General features: G+C 52.5%; 2 protein-coding genes across 15 annotated transcripts in view; one reads left to right on the top strand and one right to left on the bottom strand.

Annotated features, from left to right (window-relative positions):
* TJP3 (tight junction protein 3) overlaps nt 1-8228 on the bottom strand; it is a 28791-nt gene extending 20563 nt beyond the window's left edge. The window contains exon 1 of the mRNA XM_053658629.1: nt 8015-8228. The gene's annotated coding sequence lies outside the window, so the exon portion shown is untranslated. The remainder of the gene's footprint in view (nt 1-8014) is intronic.
* A 3263-nt stretch (nt 8229-11491) lies between these two features.
* PIP5K1C (phosphatidylinositol-4-phosphate 5-kinase type 1 gamma) overlaps nt 11492-25331 on the top strand; it is a 52988-nt gene continuing 39148 nt past the window's right edge. For all 14 annotated transcript variants that reach the window (XR_005085234.2, XM_037165149.2, XM_037165147.2 and 11 more), the window contains exon 1: nt 11492-11693. Coding sequence is in view for 13 of the 14 variants with exons in the window: in XM_037165149.2 (XP_037021044.1) it covers nt 11600-11693 (94 nt within the window). In the remaining variant the exon portion in view is untranslated. The remainder of the gene's footprint in view (nt 11694-25331) is intronic.

The following is a 25331-nucleotide window of genomic DNA, read 5'->3' as shown; positions in this document are numbered from 1 at the left end:
TCCTGCTCCGCGTCCTCTACCTGCCCCGCCCCCCTGTCCTGACACGCCTCCTGGACGCCTCTGAGGAGGCCTTTTCCCCGACCCTCTCCCCCGCCCGCACCCCTGCCATTATATCACAGAATCCAGGCCCTACGTGAGAATGCCAGAACGGGTTTTCCATCCAGCCGAGCACTAGCCGGCAGTCGACGCAGGAGACAGGCCTGGCAAGGCTGCAGGGAAGACCCGGCAAGAACGTTGGTCACGTTCGGAATGGTGCTGCGATTCCGTAGGTTTTCTATCAGTGAAAGAGACACTTATTGAGGTTCAGTTGGGAGACCTAATAGATCCGAAGCTAGTTGAGAACTAGAGACCCCCAGAGCATAGGGCTGTTCCTTCTCGAGTCACCCCATCTCCGGGAGGCTTACTCCATTTCACAGAGGGGAAACTGAGGCCCACTGAGGGCCCAGCATGGACTTTCTGAAGATGCAAAGCTGCCCCCACTGGGGCCTGGCTTTGTCTTCACACCCAACACTGGGCTGGGCCTCCAGGAGAAAAGGGCGGAGCGGGAGGAAATTCCTCAGGCTCCTGGGAGTAAAGGTCGGACTTCCTCCTTCTCTCCTAGAGTTGCCTCACCCTCAGGGGCCCAAGTTCCTAAGGTAAGGTCTAGGGAGGACCTCCCCAAGGCGCGAAACCCTCCAACCAGGTGTGAGTAAAGGAGGAAATCACCTGGAAGGGTGGAGCTGGCAGTGGCTCCGCCCACATTCCTTTCTGCTAAAAAAAAAAAAAAACCTTCCCGAGGCCCTGAAGTTCAGCTCATCCTGAACTCCACCTCATTCCAAGGCCGAAAGGGCAGATCCAGGTATAAGGGCCCCCTCCCAGCCTCATCCACTCAACACTGTACAGAAAGAAACACTAGACTGTGGGAAGGGGAAGGCACGGAAGAAACTGGGAGATCAAGGTGAAGATTTCCTGGAAGACGGGCATTGCAGCTGGGGTTTTGAATGTTGGATAAGAGTTTGTTGAGTGAAAAAGACAACAAAATTAAAATCTTTGAGGCTTCCAAACCTGATTTCTCACACTTCCCAACTTCCCAGTTCTCCCACAAAACACTAGTCTGGAGACCCCAGTCATCTAGAATCGGCCCCTCAAGGGTTCCATATGCCACCAAAGCAATAAACCTTAGCAGAATTCCCCTCTGAAGACCTACTTGGTACCTCAGGGCTGGAGAGGAAAGCCCAGCCTTTCTCGATGTTACTTTCAGAGACTAGCACACAGGGCACAGAAACAGAAAATGGTTTTAGGTAGAACAAAGTCAAACATTTTTAAAGTGGCTGTGTATTTGTTTTAATGAGTCATAGGAAAATCATAAATAAGTTACCCACTGGCACACGCACATAAGGTTTGTGACTGCAATTACTTGGGAGGACTTATTGATTGGGACACAAGTTTGGTAAATTGGAGGTGACTGAAGCTGTTGGGGGGGAGTATCCTGAATTCCTGTACTCAGTGCCACCAGATCTCAATGCCATTATCTATAGAATGAATGGATTGAGTTCATGGAAATGAGATGGTTGGCTCACATTTATTGAGTGCTTGCTCGACTCCAGCCATTGCTATGCGTGATATTCATGAGCCCATTTTGCAGCTGAGAAAAATGAGGCCAGTTGGGTCAAGTGGCAGCCTGACCAGCAAGAGCTGGATTCGGCCGTCTGACCCACACCCTTCATGGTCAATGCTTCTCACTGTAGGGTGATTCTGCCTTCACGGGACACTGGACAATGTCTGGGGATATCTATAGTTGTCACAATTTGGGGTGTTCCTGAAATCCAGTGCGTGGAAGCCAGAGATGCTGCTCCACACCCCACAGTTCCAAGAATGGCCCCGGCAGAGGATGAACTGAACCCAGATGTCAATAGCACTGGAGTAAAGAAACCCCACTCTAAACCCCTCTTGAAGAGAGGACAACCTCAGGACACATGATCTTCCTCCAGCCACCCACCACTCTGATCTCACATCTTTGTGTCCTGCTCAAGAGCACTCGACAGCTCCCTAGCACCCATCAGCTGACCCTGTGCTCAAATCCCAGGTTTTGGAGAAGGGCACTGGCATTGAGGTCCCCATTTCCATTTTTCATCAATCCACTTCATCCAGGTCTTCATTTTCCCATCCATTCAGTCATTCATGCAACAAAAATGTTTCAAGCCCCTACTATACACTAAGTGTATGAAGCAGTGACGGGGACTAACTTCCCACCTGAAACTGCAGTGCCAACTTCAACCAAGAAAGGGCAGTGCAGGTGTGGCATGAGGAGTGGGGGAAGGATGCCGGGACAGGCGAGGTCCTGGAAGTGCCAGCAGGATGAAACTGCTTGGCCCCTCCTGAGCATCTATGGGGAAACTGAGTCCCGAGAGAGCAGAGGCTAGGCTGAGGTTCTCCGGATGTCAGCTGCCCAGGGGGGTAGAAGTCGTTACTCCCAGGCTTGGGACTTCCCTGGTGGAGGCTGCTTTGCTGTGCTACAGGAGGCTGAGGTCATCTGTGGCCTAACAGGTCAGACCAGAACCTAAGAATGTCCTGAAGCAGCTCTGCAGCCTGTCTGGGCTATGGCTCAGTCACCAGCATTCATTGAGTGCCCACTGTATACACACAAGACTGACAACGCAGACCCAGTCCCTGCTCTAAAGGAAGCCTAGGATCCTCAGGGGAAGTAGACAGCAATGGAATCATCACAAACCCTGAGTGATAAAGTACAACGTGGACTTCTGAGAGCACTGGCAGGGAGACATGACCTGGGCTAGCGGCACCGGGAGGCCTCTCTGAGGAGGTGGCCTTTGAGATGAGAACTGAGTTTAGTAGGAGGAACCTAGGTGAGAACAACCTGGGCAGAGAAACAGTTAGACCTAAAGGAGGTGAGGGAGAAGCCATGGGGAGATTTGGGGGAAGGTGTTCTAGGTGAAGTGAACGGCGCATGCAAATGTCCTGGGCAGGACCATGCCTGGCATGTTGCAGGTACAGAGAGGAGGCCTGTGTGGCTGGAACAGAGTCAGTGAAGGGGAGAGGAGGAGGTGTGGGCAGGCAGGGGACAGAGTAGGTCATGCAGGGTCTTGTGGGCCTTGTAGGGAGGTGGGAGCCCTGGAGGGCTGTGGACAGAGGAGGGACTGGACTCAGGTGCTTGCAGGCGCCCTCTGGTGACCTTCTGGGAGGGAAAACAAACTGTAAGTTGGGGGAGGAGGAGGCTGGGGAACCAGAGAGGCCAGACCAGGAGGCCCAGTAAGATGTCGCCTCTTTTTTTTAAATAAACATTTTACTTTGGAACCATTTTAAACCTACCGAAAAGTTGTAGGTATAATTCGGAGAGTCCCCATGTGCTCCTCACTCAGTTTCCCCAACACTAACGTTGTACATGACGTTGGTGTACTTGTGAAAATTAAGAAAGCAGCATTGCTACATCACCATTAAGTAAACTCCAGGCTGTAAACAGATTCTGCTAAAGTCCCTTTGCCGCCCGGATCCCCTCCAGGGTGCCCCACTGTGTTTGGCCAGCACGTGTCCTCCAGCTCCATCCTCCCGTCCCCGACCTTGCCGTCTGGGTGAGAATGGTTGGAGACTCTGCAGAATGCCCTCATGGGTTGCTCTGATGTTTTCCTCATGATTGGACTGGGTCATGGGTCTGAGGAGAGTGTGGAAGAGAAGAAGGGAGTCGGGGTCTCAGGAAGGGCAGGTTCTGGGTGTGGTGGACTTTCCCCACGGCAACACCGCAGCAGGAGAGGATTGAGCAATGCCCTAGGGGCTGGTAACTCGGGGTCCTGGTGCGCCTTGGTGACAGCACTTTGATGTAGGAGGAAAGGGAAGGTGAGGAGGGCCTGTAGACCTTTCCAGAAGCTTGAAATACAGTACACAGAGAGACGGAGCTCAGGGAGGATGCGAGGCTCTAGAAGGAAGCTCTAAGGAGAGGGGGCTGCTCAGCTTGGCATGAATTCCAGCCCTTCTGATTCCTGCCTCGGTTTCCCCATCTGTATAATGGCACCTGGCTCCGACTTTGAGTGGTGTCCTTAGGAAGGTTCGGATGTTCATGCATCCGGCTTGTAGCGGGCGCCCGGTGAGGTCTGCCTGGGTGCTCCTCTTGCCTCCTTCTCCACTGCGGACCAGGAGGAGGGATGCAGCCCAGTGGGAAAACACAAAGGTGAATTATGGGGTCCCCAGGGCTGGAGGGAGGGTCCCCCAAACTGTCTATAGCAAGACTTGTCCTGTGCAGTCGTGTTACACTCCGTGTTTTCGGTCTAGCCTCCACACCGCTGCCCCAGGCCAGCTCCCCTCTGACCTCTCCCATTAAAGGTCCCCCACGGCCCCTACCCCTACGGTGACAGTCTATCTGCTCTGTGGCTGAATCTGACACCCTGGGAAGCTGTCCTCTTAGAGTCCACAGCACTTTCCTGTCTACACTGTCCAGAATATTAGGTGGCTTCTCATGATATTCATTTATTGAGCGTCTGCTGCATACCAGGCACTGTTCTAGGCGCCAGGGATGCTACAGTGATAGAGCTCACAGACCAGCAGAGAGAGCAGACTTTCAACAAACAGTCCCACTGACGAATGTGCAGTGAATGAGCTGTGGCTTTAGCTTGAAAACCTTCCATGGCTCCCTGGCATCTGTTCAAAGCATGTTTATTGAGAAATTGATTAATGCCAGACTCCGGCTATTCTCCCAAGTCCTCTGTGCTTGTTATCACTACCAACCTTTCACAGCCCTGTAAATGGTAGGAAACCAGTGGTGCTGCAGATGGTTCTTGTCCATGGAAATGCAAATTAACATTGCCCTGTGGAGACCACAGATTACTGCCCTGTGACTACTGACCAGTTTTGAATTTATTTGTAAATTCATTTCAGCACTCTCGATGCCCTGTGTCAAGAATGTTTCTTTACACTTTTTCTTGAACAGGCTGTAAAAGCTTACTGGTTCCCACATTAATTAATGAGTTAAGTAAACTCATAAAGCACCTTGTTTTTTAATTGATTTTTGAGAGAGAGAGAGAGGAAGGGAGAGAAAGAGAGGTTGAGAGAGAGAAACATTGATGTGTTGTTCTGCTTACTGATGCATTCACTGGTTGATTCTTTTTTTAAAATTATTTATTTATTTATCTTTAGAGGGGAAGGGAGGGAGAGAAATATCAATGTATGGTTGCCTCTCGTGCGTCCCCTGCTGGGAACTGGCCCGCAACCCAGGCATGTGCCCTGACTAGGAATCGAACTGCGATCCTTTGGTTCACGGCCTGCGCTCAATCCACTGAGCTACACCAGCCAGGGCCATTGGTTGATTCTTGTATGTGCCCTGACTGGGGGATCGAACTCACAACCTAGGCGTATCAGACAGCATTCTAACCAAATGAGCTACCCGACCAAGATCACCTCTTCGTTTTATATTAGCGTGAGTTATGTTTTAACTTTTGAAAAAAATCCTTTAACACTGTAACACCAAGAGGCTCCATACTGGCACCCAAGGCTCCCCCTCCGATTTCTACCTACCTGCCAGTTACTTGTTCTACTCACCCATTGAGCCCCAGAACATTCCTCCCACTTTTCTTACTCATCACCCGGAGACCCCAGTCTTTTTATCAGCAAAGGCTGTGGTTCTACCCAAACCTTTCCGGAATCTTCCCACTTCTTCCCCTCTCCTCTGCCTCCACCTGGTCCAGTCTCATCATTCCCCACCTGGACCCTGGCAGTCAACTCAGCCCTGGTCCCGCGGCTCCTGCCCTCTGCTTCCACAGTCTGTGCTCCCAACGGCCACCAGAGGACACCTGTGAACACCTGAGATGAGCCTAGTCCCTCCTCTGATCTCAGCCCTCCAGGGCTCCCACCTCCTCTTGGGGTAAAAGCCCAGGTCCTCCCAAGGCCCACAGGGCCCTATCTGTCTTGCCCCCATCCCCTCCCTGCCCTCACTTCCTCCCTGGGTCACTCACTCTGCTCCAACCACTGTTCCTGCTCACTGTTCCAGGCAAGGTCCCGCCCCAGGGGCCTTTACACAGGATGTTACCTCTGCTTGGAAAGCCCCAAGTGCTGCCTTCCAGTCTGCTCAAATGAATTCTCCTGAATCTTTAAGATTGCGAAGTACACCCTGGCCGGGTGTCTTAGTAGATTGGAGCGTCATCCCAAGCACCAAAGTGTTGCGGTTTGGACCCCGGTTGGAGCACCCGCAGCAGGCGCCACGTCGGTGTCTCTCTCTTCCTTTCTCTCCCTCTCCCCCACCCCCCGCCTTTCTTCTCTCCCTGAAAATCAATGAACATATCCTCAGGTGAGGATTTTTTTTTAAAAATTGTAAAATGCCTTCCCGCCTGTTTCATCCCTATTACTTGTACCTCTTTTACTTCTTTTTCCCTCTGAGAGTGACCTCCCTCTGACCCAGGATACAATTTAGAATATAGTTTGTCCTTATTATGTCTCTTGCTTCTTCTCTCTCTTCCTTTACCACAAGATCAGGGACCTTTGCTGAACCCCCAAAGCCCAGAATAGCACCTGGTACACAGTAGGTGCTCCATAAATGCAGGTTCAGGACCTGGGCAGTTCCTCCTCCCGGTCACATCTCCCACCAATCTCAGCCCATTCCAAAGGGTATCAGGCTCCACCCTGAGCAAACACCACTCCCTGGGCACCAGGCCAGGCCAAGAAGGAAGAACAGGAGCCCACACTCTCCACTGTGAACTTTCCCCAGAACTCAGAGGGCCTCTTGAGCACTGAACCAGGGAGGCAGGAAGGACTTTTACAAGATGCTGAGCCTGGGGCTTTGGTCAGGGGGCATGGGCAGCACCCAGACCTCCCTGCTGTCTACATTTGATGTCTACCTGCCCAATGGCCCTACTTTACTGTGCAGCCCTGGGCAAGTGGCTGCCCCTCTCTGAGCCAGGGTTTGACCTCTATAAAACAGGAAAGCAGCTGACTCGACATTTTGAGGCCTGCTTTTGACTGGGATTCCTTTCCCCATGACCCCCACAGGACTGAGCATCTATTACCAGCCCTATCATATACTGTTCTCAGCAGCCCTGCTACATGGTGGGGGGTCTTACACCCATTTTACAGAGCAGAAAACTGAGGTCCAGACAGGAGAAATGGCTGGAGGCTGTCTCAGTCCAGATGTGTTCCCTCCAATCCCACAACCCTCCAAATCTCAAGCCTCTGTCCTCCCTGAGAGCTCCGTGCCTACGGTGCCCTGGGGTGATCCCAAATACCAGGCCTGCCCGGCGCCCCTCACCTCAGGTGCCCATGCCTTCCCAGCCCCAGCCTCCAGGGACGCACTTGGTCCCGGACAAAGAGACTTGAGGTGCAATCAGACACTGGGTCCCAGGAAGCTCCTTTTGTCCTGTACTTCTGAGAGCAAATGACCCAGAAAAACGTCTTGCCACGGACCCCTCTCCTCTCTAGTTCTAGGCTCCCTTGCCCAGAGACCATCCTGGCTCTTTGCCCGCAGACCACTCTGGGAACTGTTGTGACAACCTTTGGCTCGCTCCCGCCCCCTTCTACACTTCACTGCCCAGAGATTTTACCCAGAGAAGGAATCTAGGGAAACAAGGTAAGGCGGCTGACCCCAGGACCCACTTCCCTGACTGCTTCCCCAGCTCCTGCAGGTTTGGGCGGTGGTGGGAAGTCATGCAGTTGTCAGAAGAATCGGGGGGCCTCTTCAAAAGTTCCAGGGAGCCCCCACATTGACCAAATGCCAGGCTGCCCACCTGCCACCTCCCTGCCCGACTTCCCATCCTTGGTTTGGAGGACCAAAGAGGCCAGCCCGTGCCCCTTTGGCCCCCTGGCACCACCTGGGCCAACAATGACCCTTTTAGGTCCTGGCTCTGGCGTCCTGGGCTGGTTGCCAAAGGCTGTAACTGCCAGCCAGATAATCCTTTAGAAACTATGTCAAATGCCCACACAGGAGAGTCAGTTTCCTGCTTTCCGGGGAGTTGGGGGGAGGTGATCTGGGATCCTGGGTGCCCACAGAGAGGACTCTGGTCCCAGCCAGGGTCTCAGGATGGTGGGCAGAGCAGGGACTTACCTGTCTAGGAGGCTGAGTTGCCTCTGGGCTGGCAGCAGGAGCCGAGGCCTGGGTGCTCGCCTGGCATGGGGGTGGGGAGGGAACCTGAGGTTTGAGCTCCGGCCTCCCCACCTGTTTGCTCAACTTTTCCTCCCTTGTGGTAGCAACAGGCTAGCAGGTCCCGTGCCAGGTGGAACCAGCGCAGCAACATGCAACGCGCGACAAGCACAGGCAAACTGGCAGTATGAGAGAGGCAGGGAGGCTGGTTGGGTGTGTGGCTCTGTCGTAAGGTGCTCTCACGTGGCAGCAGCTGGCCTTAACCCTTGCTCACCCGGAGGCCAGGGACGCTGGGTCCTGCCCTGTGTGTGCCATTCACCCCTGGGTCCTTGACATCCACAGTGGGACCAGCACATGGAAGCAGGTCCTCAAGAAAGGTTTGTTGAGTAAATTAAGAAATAAATAAATGAAGCTCCTCCTAGCTAGCCCCCTCTCCCCTCTGCTCCTTTTATAGCCAGAACTGCCAAGCCTTTTGCTGTGCCTTCCACCAGGCGTGCTGTCTGGTAGGTTGTGGCAGGGCTGGTTTCTTCTCGCTCTGCAGATCTGAGAGCAAATTCTGTCTCTGTGCTACAAAGTGACCAGCCAGATTCCTATGTGGAGAATCTTCAATCATTTCCCAGCTGGGGAGCTTTGGGTCTCCTCTGTTTCCTCATCTAAAAAATAGGGGAAACACTAGCATCTACATCCTAGGTGGAGGGAAGGTTTGAAGAGTTGAGTAAATGAGTGAGTGCCCATAAAGTGCTGAGAACAGGACAGGGCACACAGTAGGTCTGCACCTTCTAGCTGCTAGCCCTCAGATGGCTGGTCCCAATGAATGATGTGTGGTTAAAATACATGCTGGGGTTGCAAGATGCAGTACCTCCAGAAGACAGCTTGTTATTTTGAATCTCCACTCTAGGTTGAAATGATAATATTTCGGATATGTTGGGTTACATGAAGTATATCGTTAAAGTAATCTCACCTGTTTCTCTTTTGCTTTTTAAATTGTGATTACTGGAAAATTTTAAATAACCTTTTGGATTTTAAATTTAAATTGCCTTGCATTGTAGTGCTCTTGGGCAGTGCTGGAATAGGTGCTTAATGCATAGTGGATATTGAGCCTGTCTTTTTTGAACACATCAGTGTTATTTTCAAAGTGTTTATGAGCAGCTGAAATTACCTGCTGTGTGTGCTCCTTTATCTGTCTCTTCTAGAATGTCACCTTATTGAGGTCAGGGATTTTGTCTTGCTCATTCTTGTATCCCTATGACCTAGAACAGTGTCTAGTACACAGTAAGTCCTCCATAAATATTTGTGGCATGAATGAATGAATGGATGAAAGGAATGTAGGAAAGGGGATGGAAGACACTTGGGTCTCTTTTGTACTTGGTACCTAGTGCTGATGGTAACAGTCTCTAGACCCACGAGAGGGCGCCAGAAACCAGGCAACTGGCTCCAGCCAGGCAGCCTCAGTTTTCCGCCCTGTAAAACTGGAATCAAGAGATCCGGTCCTGGCTGCTGCAGCACAGTGGATTGAGCTGGGCCTGCGAATGAAAGGATAGCAGTTCAATCCCCAGTCAGGGCACGTGCCTGGGTTGTGGGCCAGTTCCCAGCAGGGGACGCATGAAAGGTAACCATACATTGATATTTCTCTCCCTGTCTCCTTCCTTTCCCTCTAAAGATAAATAAATAAAATCTTAAAAAAAAAAAAAGACAGATCCAGAAGCTGGGGCTCCACTCAGGCCCCATTCTCTGCCTGTACATTCCTGTCTCACATTCTGGTACTGGTTTGGTTTTGTCTTTTTACATTTTCATTTTTTTAATTAAATTTTTTGCACACATGCACTTTAAAAAGTCGACTTCTAATTCAGGTTTGTTAAAATTAGCCAAGTGGCATTGTCACCCCCCAATTTCTCCCTTCCTGGAGGCTCTGTCCCCTTAACTTCTTTTAAGCTAAATCATGTTGACATTCACTTCCTCATCTCCAAATAATGCCTGTGTTGCCACTTCTTGATTTTTCAGTTTTATATTGACTTCCCACCAGGAGAGGTTTAGAATCAGTGCTGAAGTTGATTTAAAAAAAAAATTCTTTCATTTTCGTGACCCTTACAACTGACCCCACCCCCAGTCCTCTGGTTGTCTGAACTGGTGCTTCTCAGACTCTCTATGGCATTCGGATTGTCTCAGGGACTCACTGAGACCCAGATGACGGGGCCCCACTCAGAGTTTCTGATGCAGGAGGTCTGGGGTGGGACACGAGATTCTGCGTCTCTACCAAACTCCCGGGTGACGCCTCCCCGGCACCCTAGTCAATGAGGAGGAGCCATGTCCCTGGAACTAGACAGGCCTGGGTGAAAACCTCCCAGCTCTGTCCCTCACTAGGGGGGTGCCTGGCACTCCCACAGAGGAGATCATTAGTTATGAGTAAAACTACAATTAGCAGCATCTATTACTTCCCAAATCATGACCTCACAATTAACAACCACCCAATCATGCCATTAATAAATTCACCAGTAGACTTTAATAACAATAGTAACACAATTATTCTTCATATAAACAACACTGATTCAGAGCATGGTTCTTTGCATGATTCTCTAAGCTCCTGCTGGGGGTGATAATAGTTTTCATCTGCTTGACTAATATTATCAAATATTTATTGTTTTCTAGGTGTAAGGTTCTGTGTTAGATGCTGGGAGTATATTAGTGGTAAGAAAACAGATCTCTAACTTATGGAGATATCCCATGTAAAGGTTTTAGCTCTGAGACTAGCATTTAATAATATTATTATGTATATTTATCATTATATTATAAATAACATTATATATAATATTATTACATTATATTTTTTAAAAATATTTTATTAATTTAGCTTTAGACAGAGGGGAAGGGTGGGAGAAAAAGGGAGAGAAACATCAAGGTGTGGTTGCCTCTCACACACCTCCTACTGGGGATGTGGCCGGAAACCCAGGCATGTGCCCTGACTGGGAATCAAATCAGTGACCCTTTGGTTTGCAGGCCGGTGCTCAACCCACTGAGCCACACCAGCCAGGACTAAGTATCAATATTACTTATATAATAATGCATTCATTTTATTGAATAATACCTCTATCAATAATATCACATAATTTATATTTGTGCATAATGAAAACTACACTTTATTATATTACAATTACTGCTCATATTAAAACATTTAACAGTAGTTTATGTTGCTTGTAATGTAGTCGTAAGTAATGTATTAGTTGTAACTATTTCTATTTCCTGTATAATAATAGTACTATTGCAGTGTTGACTGGAATGGTGCTGCCCTTCCACACCATGGATGCGTGGGGGCGCTCGAGGCACTCCCGCGGGCGCACTTAGGCCCCGCCCCCGAGCTCCAATAGGCTGCAGGCGCGGTGCGCCGTGGCGCAGCGACTGGCCGCGTCCGGGGCCCTCCCCCTCTGTCCCTGGGCTCGGCTCCCTCCCTCCCTCCGCCCTGCAGCCGGCGGCGGTTGTTGTTCAGCGGCGGCAGCCGCTGCTTGGGTTGTAACCTCCGGCCGCCCGCTCGCTAGTCGGTCCGCGTGCGTGGCTATGGAGCTGGAAGTGCCGGACGAGACGGAGAGCGCCGAGGAGGGGACCGTGACCTCGGAGGTGACCTGGACTGCGGAGAGCAGCGCGGCGTCAGGTAACGGTTCCGGACCTCGCGTCCCTTGGTTCTCACGGAATGGACCCGCCTGTCCCCTCTGCTGGGGCCCAGTGGTCCCGTCCAAGTACTGGGGGTAGTCGAGACCCGCTGCGGGGACACCGGAACGTTCCACTCAGGGGTGCTCGCGGGGGGATGGAACACTCTACGCCCGGGTTGGGGGACTCTCCGCCCGGGGCGGGAGGGAGGCTGGAACGCTCCACCTGGGGGCTTGGAGTGGCACCGCCTATTTCGGGGATCCCTTGGTTGGGGGCGCAGGCCTGGGGGCGGGAGTGGGTGCAAGGCCCTATTCTGAGAGGCTGTGGGTGGAGCATCCTGCTTTGAAAGCGTGCGGGGAAGACCCCCCCCCCCCCACTTAGGACGCGTGGTGGATGAGTGTTCCGCCTCCTGCTGAGGGCGTTCGGGGACGACGGCCCTTCAGTCTTGGTGTGGTTGGGTTGCTCTGAGAGTGTGGAATGGTGAAGTACCCCTGTTCCATTGAGGGGGCCGTGTCTCCAAGGTGGGGCATGACAGGGGGTGAAACTGTTTCAAATGTGCCCTCTTGCCTGGACACATTTTCTGGGCCACACACCTTGCTGGTATCCGCTTCCTGGCCTCACCCCTTCCCTTCACAAATGGTCACCCCTATGGGCACATCTTATTGGCTGGGAAGGCCAGGGGCAAGTGGGTTGGAGGAGAGAGGGTCTTTGTGGCCATCTGGGTCAGCCTCCTGACTATCTTATCTCTCTTTGTGGAAGTCACTAGACCCAGTTTCTGGGGCACCATCCTTTTCTTCCCTAGCTGAGCTTTAGTTTACCTTCCTCTCTCAGGAGGGGGCTAAGGGCATGACATCTCAAGGCACCTTTCATGTCAGGGGTTTCTAAGCAGACCTGGGAAGAGTAGGCCCTTCTAATCCTTCTCCCTGGACACAGGGGTCTGCTGTAGCCATGTAGGGCTGTTGCTTTATGGTGCCCCTCTTCTTGGCCTGCCTTTCTTGCCCTCCAGCAGAGCAGGTGTGGGGAACAAGTAAGCCTTGCCTAGACCCACCAGCTCCCGGCGTGCCTTTTCCTGGGGTGGAGTACAGAGCCACTGTGGTTCCTTCTCAGTTGAGGTCACAAGCTCTCCAAATAGGAAGTTTCCTGATCTAAAGAACCCAGTGCTCCTCCCAAGCAGCCCTTGTGGGTGGAGTCCTATAGACACCCACATGGGCATCCATCCCCCTTCTCCCCCAGGCCTCCAGAAGCTTTCTTGGCAGTCAGGGAGATGCTCTGCTGCCTGGGAGTTGGGAGAGGTTGGGGGGGGGGGGTAGGGAGAGAGGATATAAAGCTTGTGCTTCGGAAGACTCCCACTGCTTCCTTTCCCGCTGCCATTTGGAACCGTCTGGTAGATGACCTGTTTCCTTCCGACCATCCAGTCTCCTCGCCTTCTTTCAGCTGTTGCCTTTGCCAGAGTAGCACCGTGCATGGTTGAGGGGCCCCAACGAGGTTCTTTCTCAGCCCGCTAATCTCCATCATCCGCCCTCTGGCCTGGCTGGTTAGAGACAAAATAGCTGAAGATTAAGTGACCACTGGAAGGCTGCAGAGCAAACATTTGTCTTATCAAGGGCCGGGCGAGCCGATTGGGGACAGATAAAGTCCCAGCCCCTGGCTCTCGCTGGGTCTGAGCATGGGGCCTGGAAGATATTGGCTGACCTTCCCTGCCTGTCACTGAAATCCACAGAAATCTGCCTTCCCCAGCAAATTACTTATTTTACTCTCCTTAAAGAGCTGCCTCTCCCCCTCCAAACCCACTTCTCTTGACTTAAGTTCTGTGACGTTTGGGTAATAGCTGTCCACACTCTCCCTACTGCCGAATGAATTTGTAAACACATAAATGGGTCTGCATGTCCTTTGCTGGGATGGCTCATGCTGCACCCTGATCTCTCCTCTCAGCGCTATTGACTTTTTGGGGCAGAAAAGTTTTTGTTTTAAGGAGCTGCACTGGGCACTGGAGGGTGTTGAGCAGCATCCCTGGTCCTGACCCACTCGACGCTAGGAGTTTCTTCCCCTAGTTGTGACTGAGCGTCCCAGATACGGCTCAGCGTCCCCTGGAGATAGTCACCTTGGGGGAGAGCCACTGCACTGTACCTGTTATTTTGTAACTTGCTTGCTTTTAATGGGTAATAGTCTGGATTTTTTCCTCCATGCTGGTGTCAATTAGTTTTTCAGAGAGAGAATACTGCACTGTGGGCCCAGAGGGCGGAACCCCAGTGTCTCACTGCCTGGGTTCCCCTGAAGAGCAAATGCCTGATCCTCTTTGAGCCCTCAGTGTCTGCATCTGTGACATGGGGTGAGAGTGCTTGATGAACGTCAGCGACAGCTGCCCCAGGCACCAGCCATCGCTGATTCACCAGCTTCTTGCTGATGGACATTCAGGCTGTTTCTGGAGTTGCCTTTTGCTGTTACAGGCAGTAAATAGCTTGTCTTTGAATGTGGGTGCTTCAGTCCCTACAAACTGGAGTCCCACCTTGGGGTGGCTGGGTCAGGGGCCAGCAGATTGAAAAATGACTCTCAGATACCCAACGGCTTCCCAGGAAGGTGCAGACAGTCTCTCTAGAGAGACTGTCTGTCTTCTCACGGCGTTGCCGGCTCCTGGTGTTATCAGCTTGGTCATTTTGGCCGATCTGATGGGAGGTGAAACGGATATCTCGTTGGTGTTTAGAATCTGGTTACTTTAAATGCCTGGGCTTCTGAGCCCTGGTCCAGAGAAGGCCTAATGGGATTCTTCATTGGCTTTTGGGGGTTGTGTGGGCACCTCCTTCCTGGGGGCTTGGACACTTTCATGGGGCCAGCTGTGGTGGGCTTCGGGGCTGAGCTGTGGTCTGCCGTTGCAGAGCCATTTCCGCTGTCCTTCCTGTTCCCGTGGTATCTCACAACAGTCAGCTTCTTCCCAGGCCTCCCAAACCCTCCTACATCTAATCCGGTAGCCAGTTATGTCCGCTTTGCCTTCAGAATGGGCCCAGAATCTGCCCACTTCTCCCCTTCCTCTGTGTCCACCCAGTCCGGCCCCATCGCTTCACATGCTCCCAGCAGCTCACTTCGGAAGGCTCCCCTTAAAAAGTGACTCAGATTCCATTCCTTCTCTGCCCACAACCTCCAGGACTCCCAGCTTCCTCCAAGTAAAGGCCCAAGTCCTGCCCATGGTTCAGATGGCCCTGCATGACATGCTGCCATCCTCTTCCCGCCTTCATCTCCTCCCTCTCTCCTCATTACTCGCTCTGCACCGCTCTGCTCTGCCCACATGGGGCTCACAGTTTCTCCAACACACCAGACAGAGTCCTGCCCCAGGGCCTTTGCATGACCCATGCCCGCTGCCTGGAACACTCGTCCTTCATATCTGTGTCATTTGCTTCCTTAGCTCTTTCAGGTTTTTGCTGAAATACCTCCTCCTGCATGGGGATATTTGAAGGAGGCCTGGGAGAGGGGTAGGACGACAGCACAGTGCAAGCAAAGGCCTGGTATACTTGAAGAACAGGAGGGCTAGCATGCCTCGGGTGGGGTAGGCAGCACCACTAGACACCGCCTCTGTAGCTGTGGGCGAATGGTAGCCAGGGATTGCAGCACCCCTCACTGAGAATGAGTTGTAGCCTTAGGGGACAGGAAGCTCCCAGTGTGAGTTTCACACTGGCCACTTTCTAGGAATGTGACCTAAGGCACTTGGACTGGCAGCATTGGTCTGCCCTGGGGAGAGGCCTTGGAGGCTGGACCGTTGTTATCAGCCGGGGACGGTCCACCTCAGTGTCTCCGTCTGTGAAGTAGACTTGTTGATCATACCTTCCTTGTGGGGCTGGACTGAGTGAATGGAGGCGCAGAGCCCTTAGAAGGGTTCTTGGTGTGTAGCCGACTCCAGGTGAGTGCTGGGGCTTTCCCTCCCCTGGTCCACATGCAAGGCAAAGGGGCTGCCCGCCATAAACTGCTTCTTGTGGAGCCCGACACCAGCTAGGGTGTGCCGTGGGGCCCAGGGCACGTGAGCACATGAGCACGTATACCTGCCTCGCAGTCCTTCACCAGTGCTTACTGGACATTCATTGAACGCCTGCTGTGGGCCCCAGGGGTTCTGGGTGCCTGGGGCAGTCACATCCCTGACCAGGGGATTCCCGCACTGCCCTCTGGCCTCTCAGATTGGTGGGGCTGGGGTGGGGCACACAGATAAGACCAGGGGCTGCAGTCTGTGGCCCCCTGAACAACTTCTGGCCACCGCCAGCTTGTCACTGAAGTTTTATTGGCACATGGCCACACCTGCTCACTCACAGGTTGTCCATGCTGCTGTCACGCTGCAGTGGCAGAGCTGAATCTTGAGACAGGCCTTATAGCCATGGTGTGGAAAATACTCACTCTTCGGTCCTTTATGGAAAATGCTTGCTGACCCCTGAGTAAACCATGCCGGACAGGGGCGGGCGTGCGGATTCCCAGGGCCTGCTGTAGGTGGGCAGAGGAGGAGGCGACTGGAGTGGGAAACAGCAGCTCAGGGTGGAGCTTTAAGGAAGAGGGAACGTGCAAAGGCTCTAAGGCCAGAGTGCCTGTGATTTCTTTGTGCGACAGAAGCTCAGTCAATGTGGCAGGGGCAGGGGCTGAGATAGGCAGGGCCAGCAACACGGCTCTGGAGGCCCTGGCTCTGCCTCAGTTTTGTTCTGCATTCAGTTGGTGATGCTGGTGGGTTGAAGCGGGGCAGGGGGTATAGAGTCAGGTTTATAGAGCGTGCTCTGGCTGCTTGGTGGGAGAGGGGCTGCGGGGGTAGGGTGGGTGGGTCTGGGTCAGGGGTGGGGCGTGGGGGTGGAGGGAGGTGAGGGAGAGGAGGAACCCAGGATGGTTTTGGTCTGTGTGCCCTGGAGTTGGTGGTGGCTGGGCAGAGAATGGGGGTAGGGGGGCTGGGGAGAGGGCCCAGGAAGGAGCAGGTTGGGGGGCTGAGCGTGCACTGATGCGGGAGGAGTGGTGAGGGGGTTGCTGCCCTGTGGAGCCTGCAGACTGGGCAGGGTGGCCTGGGAGGGTGCTGCCTTGGCCTGGGACAGTGTCCCCTGATCATGTGAGGTCCCCACTGCCATGTTGGTGTTTCCTCTGAGGATGAGGGCGGTGGGGTCCCGAGGATTTAGGGAGACAGAAACAGATGAGGCCCGCAGGCCCTGGCGGCACTCTTTAAGTGACGCCTGCGTGACCTAGGTATTTACAGAGGGGGAGGGCCAGGCTCCCGGGGGGTCCTGGGCCCCCAGGCCTTATGTTCCTAAAATCTGCCACTGTGACTGAGTCGAATGTCACCGCATGTGACAAGGCAGGTTGAGACCCCGCTGGGGATTTTCCCTCTGCTGCCAGCTGGACTCACAGCCCGAGCCGCAGGGCTGCCCTGTGCGGGGGGTTACTGACCACGGGGATAAGCCGGTGAGCCTGCGTGGCTCTGCGCCTCCACCTCCCGCTCGTCATGGTCACCGTCACCGGACGGGGCAGGGCCACCCAAGTGGCCCCAGGTGCCCGAACTAGTGGAAAGGAAACGTTATCGGAACTGATGTCTATCTTCGACTGAAGGAAGGAACCCTAACATTTTGTCATAATTGTCTGCTTTCTCTTGCCCACGAATTATGCACATGTGTGGTGGTCTTCATTCCTGGATGGGGGGGAGTGGGGTCGCTGTCGAAGGTTTAGGGGTTTGGGCTTTGTCACATTCTGTGGGTGATGTTTCCCACACATGTCCTTATGTGCCCCCTACTGGGAACTGTCTTAGCCGGAAGCACATGAAGTGTTTTGGAGACGGCACAGTGTGTGAGCCAGCGTGGGGACCAAGAGGGGGGCAGGAGTAGATGGAGAAGGGAAGAGACACAGAAGGAGGGCCAAGAAATGGGTCCCTGCAGCCATGGGAGGAAGTTGCTCAGCTATTCTATGCCTCAGTTTCCTCATTCACAAAGCAGGATCGCAGACAGGCCTTCCTCTCTGGTTCACACGAGGATCAGCTGCGTCAGTGACCAGGAAATGCTCAGGATAGGGCCCAGCCTATGGCGGATGCTCAGGAAGCGGGGAGCAAAGGCACATGACTTAGGCTGGGCAGCCCGGGCCAGCGCTGTACGTCTCCATGTGGTACGGCGTCTGGGTGGCTATGCTGGGCAGTGTGGTCAGCCCGGAGTCTGCCCCCAGGGCCTCTTGGCCTGCTGGCTTGGTGTGAGACCATTCGGCTGTATGACCGAGCCATGTCTCTGTCGGGGGCCCTGGGCCTCTCTCAGTCAGTGGGCTTAGGACCCACTGTGTGACAGACGTCGCTGCAACTCAGTGGACTCAGTGGTCTCTGAGGCTCGTTTCTCACTTAAGGCCCAGTGTCCCTGGCAGGTCAGCAGGGAAGTCAGCTTGTTGTAATCACCCAGAGATGCAGGTGATGGGGCTGCTGTCACCCTGAAGGTGCTGTCACCTGGCAGAGGTGCACATGCAAACTCTAGGCTTTGGCTACGGTTTGGTGGTATAATTGATAGGGTCTCCAGTCAGGCTCAGAGGAGCCCGGCTTGGATAATACATCCTGAGGGTGCTGGACAGATGATGACATTTGGTGGTGGCCAGTCTCTTGCTCTCATAATACTGCAAAGTGTTACCTGCAGGGTCGTCTCTGTTGGCTGAATTCCCAGGGGCAGAACTGCCAGCAGAGCGACGTAAAGGCTCCCTCCATGCCTGTGCCATTCGGAAGGTGCCACCTATGTTCCGGTGTGTCTGGGGTGCACCTCAGTCAGGTGTGGGGAGGCCCACAGATCAGGAGATGACCACCGCTGAAAAGGGGTGTGTCACTCAGTTCGGGGGCGGGGGGCATGCAGGGCACGTGGAAGAGCGCCAGGAAGCAGAGGGGGGAGGGAAAGCACAGCCTTTTGGGGGAGTTTGTTAGGACACAGCGGACAAGGCAGGGGAGGTACACTGAGCAAGCTCACGAGTGGCCAGTTTGAATAATTTCAGTTGCTTTGCCTGATGGGGGCGCCAGTACTTGGCCCTCAGGTGACTGGGGCAGGGAGATGGGGGCTTGTGTATGTGAGTTAGGTAAGGAGGTGGGCGTGTATGTGGGTTGCTTGGTTTGTACATCAAAGGTGCACTCACAGGGAGATGATTGTGATCTCCGAGCTGGCCAGTGCCAGGATGGAACAGTTCCCCAGGTGCACGGGCCCCGAGATGCCAGAGCATCATCAAATACGGGAAGTAAAAAATGGGGATTAGCCTGGAGACAGATGGAGCGACCTGAGTTTCTCAGCAATGGGTGAGCGCCTGTGCCGGTCCTCTTCTCCGATCTTCTCGGGCTTGTGGGTGCAAAGCGACATCTTGGCATAGTTGCAATTTGAGTCCATCTTGTGAATAGAAGTGAAAGCTCTTCATACAGTTTTTCCTTTTTCCATGTCAACTTTGTTTTATTAAAAATGTATTCCAGCAAAAGGAGCAAAGACAACCCACCCAGGTCACACTGAGACAGGGGACAGTACACCCCTGCAGATTTTGTCGTTTTGTCAGAGCTGGGGGTTGGAGCATCACTCCTAGGAAGTCAGGGCCACCGTGGAGGCTGTCATCTTGTTGCCTTTGCTCAGGCAAGTTCTGGGGGTCCTGTTCCTGGCCATCTTGGTCCTGCACTTACAGACCCCTCTTACCTCTCACCCCATTTCTGCATTTAATCACACACTCCTGAGTGCTCTTAATTCATCCTCCGGGAATTGTATAACTGTGTCTTTCTCATATTCAATTGAGTTACCCATCTTATTGATTTGTAGGCACTCTTTATATATTGTGATTTTTTTTTTTTTACTCTACGGTACAAGTGCAAATCTTTTTTTCCCACCTTCTCTTACAGTGCCTGTTAATGCCAGGCAGGTAGTCTTGTCTTTCCATGGTCAAATTCATCGGTCTTTCCTTTTATGGTTTCCCAGTGCAGTCCTATAGATGGAAAATTCTTCCCTGTTCTGAGGTTATAATTAAATTCTCCTAGTACCTCTATAATTTCACTTTTTTTAACATTTAAGTCACACTACGTTTGGACTTTATTCTGCCATAAGGCATGTGAGGGTTTAGTTGGTTCGGGCTTTTCCGGGTGGCTCGGCATTGTCCTGGAGAGTCCACTTTCCTCACCCTTTGAGATGCCGCCTGGACCCCTACACCAGACTCCTGCACGCGGCTGGTCTGTTTCTGGGCCTCCCCTTCTGTCCCGCACGTCTCCCTGTCTCATGCAATGGGCATGTCTTAAACTACAAGCAGTCACAAGCTTGCTGTGAAAAAGCAGCGGCTGGACCTGCGCACAGTGGGACGTGCACGTTTCTGTCCCTCCTGCTCTGTTTCTGCAGAGGTGACGGCCACCATTCCGGGCATTTCTCCCGTGCCCAGACCTGCCTGTCTTTGCCTGTATTATTCTTTTTTTACATATTTTATTTCAAAAACTTCCAAGCCTGCAGAAAAGGTACAAGAATGTGAAGGTGAACACCTATACATCCTTCACTGAGGTGCCCCAGCTGCTCACAGTCGCCTCATTGCATTGTCTGTGTGTGTGCGCTGTCCTGCTGGGCCATCAGAAAGTCGGACGCGATGCCCCCTGTCCCTGTGTGAGTGCAGCTGGCTGGCTGGCATTACTTATAGTTCTGTTCTGTGACGCTGCCACAGGCACCAGACCTCTGCTCCTGAGGAAGTGCAGGGCCTAAGTTCCTGCACGTCTCTGGTCACACAGTTCTCAGCTGATCAATAAGTAACCTCGTGTCGTGCGTCTTTCTGTTCAGACACCTTATTTAGCACGTACCGTTGCTTCAGTAGCACTGCTCCCAGCCCTGTTGCTCGCGCCTGAGCCAAGCTTCTGTGACACGCGTCTGCTCTGTGAGACACGGCTTAGGAATCCTAGACAGCGCTCCATTTCTGTGCTAAAGAGACATTTTAAACAGCAAAATCACCAAGAGAAAGCACAAAAATGCAAAAGAAGTGGCACTTCCCAGACCGTGAAAAGGACACTTATATTTACACTACAAGAGCTGAGACAAGAAGGCAGAGCGTTGAACCCCAGCGAGGTGCATGTGGGGGCGGACAAATGTTTCACTGCCTGCCTGTGTCTGTGCATGAGGGTGAAAGCCCCATAGGGGTTGATGTGGGCTTACAAATAAATTGTAGCCAGAAGGTGAGTTGCAGCGGTGGAACTGGTGAATAATGAGCATCATCTGTGTAACTTACCAGCAAAGGCTGGTAAGTTCGCCTGGCTCAGTGCAGCCCAGTGTAGGGGGTGGGACATGGGTGCGGGAGTCACCATCTTAGCAGGTGGTCCGGAGTCATTCTGAGCTGGAACGGTTGGTTCCCTCTCTAGGATGTGGTCCAGGACCAAACAGCACTTGGAGACCTGGGGTCAGTGGGGCCACCTGAGGACCCGTGACCGGGCAGGCTTCCTTCCTGGTCTGACAAGTCCTCTGCGGACCTTGACCTCACTGCCCAAACCCTTCCACCTGAGGGCCCATTGACAGTGTAACCCACCCTGCCCACCTCATTCGTCCTCCACCTCTCGCACCTGCGGACCTCTGCTCTCTCCTCCAGGAAGCCCACCCAGTTCCCCCAACCAAACCTGCCCCGCCCAGCCTTTCCCCCGACCTCATGGAACCATGCATGGTAGTGGTTGTCCACCAGCCTGTGGGCTGGCTTTTCCCAGAGCCTTGGGCCCTGGACTTGGGCGGCAGGGCTGTGCTAGGCACAGACAGGTGTTTGGCCGTGTTTGTACCATGAATGGTGAATGTTCTGGAACCTTCTTTCTGTTTTTCTTGAACAGCGGGACTTTGGAAAATTGTCCAGCCAGCAGCTTAAAGCCTGCCGTCCTTCCCCCACCCCACGTCCTCTGCAGGGCTTCCTGTTTACCACTCTGGAAATGCGCTCATTCTGTGCAGGGGGATCAAGGGAGGGCAAGGAGCAGAGGGGGCAGAAGGAGTCAGGGCAGAGCTCCGTGTGGAGGAGGAAGGGCAGGGTGGGCTCCTTTCAGGGCTCTGCCCCTTGGGAACCGCCCCTTACTCCATCCGTTAGCACACCCTCCCTCCCACAATACCACGCCCTTTGCTGTTTCCCGGAAAGCGTCCTGTCCTGTCACCACAGGGCCCTTGCATGTGTGTGTGGGGGGCTGCCCTCCCACTTAGAATTCAGTGCTCACTTGTGATTTTTCTTTCCCTTCCTGTGGAACGTGTGTTCAGGACAAAATGCAGGCCGGGCCCCACCCCCAGGCACATCTGTCGCCAGCTTCTCCGTCCCCTGGCGAGGCACTTGGCCATGCACCAGTGCCCTGGTCACACACCTCCTCCCATTGTGTCTGTAAAATACACGTCACTCTGCACTTTGACTTCTTTTCTAAACATGTTTTTGTGGTTATAGCTTTACCGAGGTACAGTTCAAATGCCACATGGTTTACCTGAAGTGTGTAATTCATTGGTTCTTACTGTTTTCACAGGACTGCATCCATTGCCACAGTCAGTTCTGAGACCCTCTCACCCACTCTGACGGAAGTCCGTCCCAGTTAGCATCGCTCCCCAAGTTCCCTCCCCACTGTCCACTTCCTGTCTCTGTGAATCTGACTCCTCTGGGGTTCCTATATGAGTGCAACGCCCACTTTTTGGCCTGTTATGACTGTTATATTTCATTCGGCGCCCCGAAAAGAAGCCACACCTGTCAGTAGTCATAACAGTCGCTTCCCAGCCCCCTCCCTAGCCCCTGACAACCACTAAACCCACTCTGTCTCTGGATTTGCCTGTTCACATGTCATAAAAATGGAATCACTGTGTGACCTTTGTGTCTGGCTTCTCTCACTGTGAGTCATGTTTTCAAGGTTCATCCACTTTGTAGTGAGTGTCAGGTCTTCATTCTTTTTCAGGGCTACATAATATTCCAGTATGTGTGTGTAGGGATACTGTTTACCTACCTACCAGTTAATGAACACATGGGTGTTTCCAGACTTCGGCTGCTGTGAACCTGCTTATATGGCTTTTCTGTGTGGTTGCGTGTTTCTATTGCTGTTGGGTGGATGCCTTGGAGCAGAATGCTAGGTCACATGGAAACTCTGTTTACATTTTGAGGAACTATCAGACTGTTTTCTTTCTTTTTTCAAGACTTTATTTATTTACTTTTAGAGAGATGGGAAGGGAGGGAGAAAGAGAGGGAGAGAAACATCAATCGATTGCCTCTCACACACCCCCTACTGGGGACCTGGCCTGCAACCCAGGCCTGTGCCCTGACTGGGAATCGAAGTGGCAACCTTTCAGTGTGCAGGCCGGTGCTCAGTCCACTGAGCCGCACCAGCCAGGAGCCACCAGGCTGTTTTCTGATGGCCACACCATTGTACATTCCCACCAGCCTTGCACGAGGGCTTTGATTTTTCCGCATCCTCACTGTACTTGTTTTGTCCATCTTTTTTGTTTTTAAGATTTTATTTATTTATTTTTAGGGAGAAGGGAAGGAAAGGAGAAAGGGAGAGAAACATCAATGTGTGGTTGCCCCTTACCTGGCCCCAACTGGGGACCTGGCCCTCAACCCAGGCATCGGTCGAACCGATGACCCTTTGTTTTGCAGTTCGCACTCAATCCACTGAGCCACATCAGCCAGGTGATGTTTTGTCCATCTCTTTTATTCTAGCCGTCCTGGCAGATGTAAAGTAATCTCTCTCTGTGGTTTTAATTTGCATTTCCCTGATGGTAATTATGTTGAACATCTTTTCATGGGTTTATTGACCATTTGTGTATCCTCTTTGGAGAAATGTCTGTTCAGAATCTTTGGTTGCTTTTCAATTGGGGTTATTTTTCTTTTTGTTACTGAATCGTAAGCATTCTTTATACATCCTAGATACAGATGCCTTACCAGATAAGTGATTCGCACTATTTTCTCCCCTTGTGTAGCTGTCTCCCTCCTTCCTTGGTGGTGTTCTTTGGTGCACAGGTGTTTCCAGTGTTGATGGGGTCCCACTTTATCTTATTTTTTTTTTCTGTTTTCTGTGCTTTAGTTGTCATATCTAGGACACCACTGTTGAACCTGTGGTCATAAAGATGTACCTCTGTTTTCTTCTGAGAGTCTTACAGTTTCAGCTCTTAAATTCATTTAGATTTATTATGTGTTTAAAAAAATTTTGCCTATTTATTTTTAAAGAGAGAGGAAGGGAAGGAGAAAGAGAGGGAGAGAAACATCAGTGTGTGTGGTTGCCTCTCCCACACCCCCTCCTGGGGACCTGGCCTGCAACCCCGGCATGTGCCCTGACTGGGAATCAAACCAGCACCCTTTTGGTTCGTAGCCTGTGCTCAATCCACTGAGCTATACCAGCCAGGGCTATTGTATGTGTTTAAGTTGCCGTAATGTTAGTTAATAATATATACATTTCAGGTGCACGACATTATTACTCCATGGTGGTGTTACTCTAGCACGTGCACCAGGGAAAGTCTAGGTTCCGTTGATGTGCTGAGTTACTGTTGTGCAGGGCGTGAGGTGGGGCCCGGCTCCGTTCCCTGCGTGTGGAGGTCCGGGTGTCCCGACACTCCTTGTTGCGAAGACGTTCCTCCCCTCCGTGGTGTCCCGGCACCTTGCCAAAATCGGTTGACTGTAAACGTGCAGGTTTAGTTCTGGGCTGTTTTGTCGGTCTCTGTGCCTGTTTTCGTGCCAGTGACTGTAGCTTTGTCGTAAGTTTTGAAATGGGGAAGCACGTATTTTCCAACTCTGTTCTGCATTTTGCCTTTTAACATATTAAGTCTGGCCTGGTTCTTTTTTTTTTTTTTTTTCTTCAAATAAATCATCGAACTTTACACTTTTTTTAAAGATTTTATTTATTTATCTTTAGAGGGGAAGGAGAGAGGGAGAGAAACATCAATGTATGGTTGCCTTTTGTGTGCCCCCTGCTGGGAACTGGCCTGCAGGGAACCGGCCTGCAACCCCAGCATGTGCCCTGACTGGGAATCGAACCGTGATTGTATGGTTCGCAGGCCCGCGCTCAATCCACTGAGCTACACCAGCCAGGGCCTTGGCCTGGTTCTTGGTCTCTATCATTATAGCTCAGCGCTGCCACCGCCTTTAAAGCACCTGTGTAATATTCCTCTGTGTGCATTCCAGCCCTTCCTTTAGTTTGCTCACCAGCTCTTTACAGGGCACCTGGCTGAGTGCCCGGCCCAGCGAGAAAAGCGTAGGTAGTGGGGCCTGGAAAGAGCACAGGCGGAGGCTGAGTAGGGTCAGTCAGCACCAGGTGGTCCAGGCCTTGCCCCTGTGGACACAGATGAGGAGCAGATGGAGAGATGTCTAGGTGGATGACACCATGTTGAAACGTCAGGTTGTAGCAATTGCTGCAAAGTAAATTGCCCCCAAACACGGTGGCTTTAAACAAGAATAAACATTCATTATTTCACAGTTTCTATGGTTCAGAAATCCAGGGGTGGCTGAGCTGGGTGGTTCTGGGTTGGGTCTCTCACGAGGTCGCAGACAAGCTGGGGGCTGGGGCTGCCCCACCCAAAGGCCTGGTTGGGGCTTCCTCACGTGGCTGTCGGGGTGGCGAGGCTCCTCCAGGCACCGAGTGTGCTCCTGGGGTGGCAGCCTCTGCCCAGCGAGCAGTCCAAGGGCAAGGTGAACGTGGCGGCATCTTTTATGACCCTGTGTCAGAAGTCACACGCTGTCACTTTGTCCATAT

This window comes from Artibeus jamaicensis, unplaced genomic scaffold (genome assembly GCF_021234435.1).
Source record: "Artibeus jamaicensis isolate MK-2021 breed Jamaican fruit bat unplaced genomic scaffold, CSHL_Jam_final scaffold_537, whole genome shotgun sequence".
In the NCBI taxonomy this organism is placed as follows: domain Eukaryota; kingdom Metazoa; phylum Chordata; class Mammalia; order Chiroptera; family Phyllostomidae; genus Artibeus; species Artibeus jamaicensis.
The sequence above is the reverse complement of the archived record's forward strand: the minus strand, read 5'-3'. Positions and strand labels throughout refer to the sequence as shown.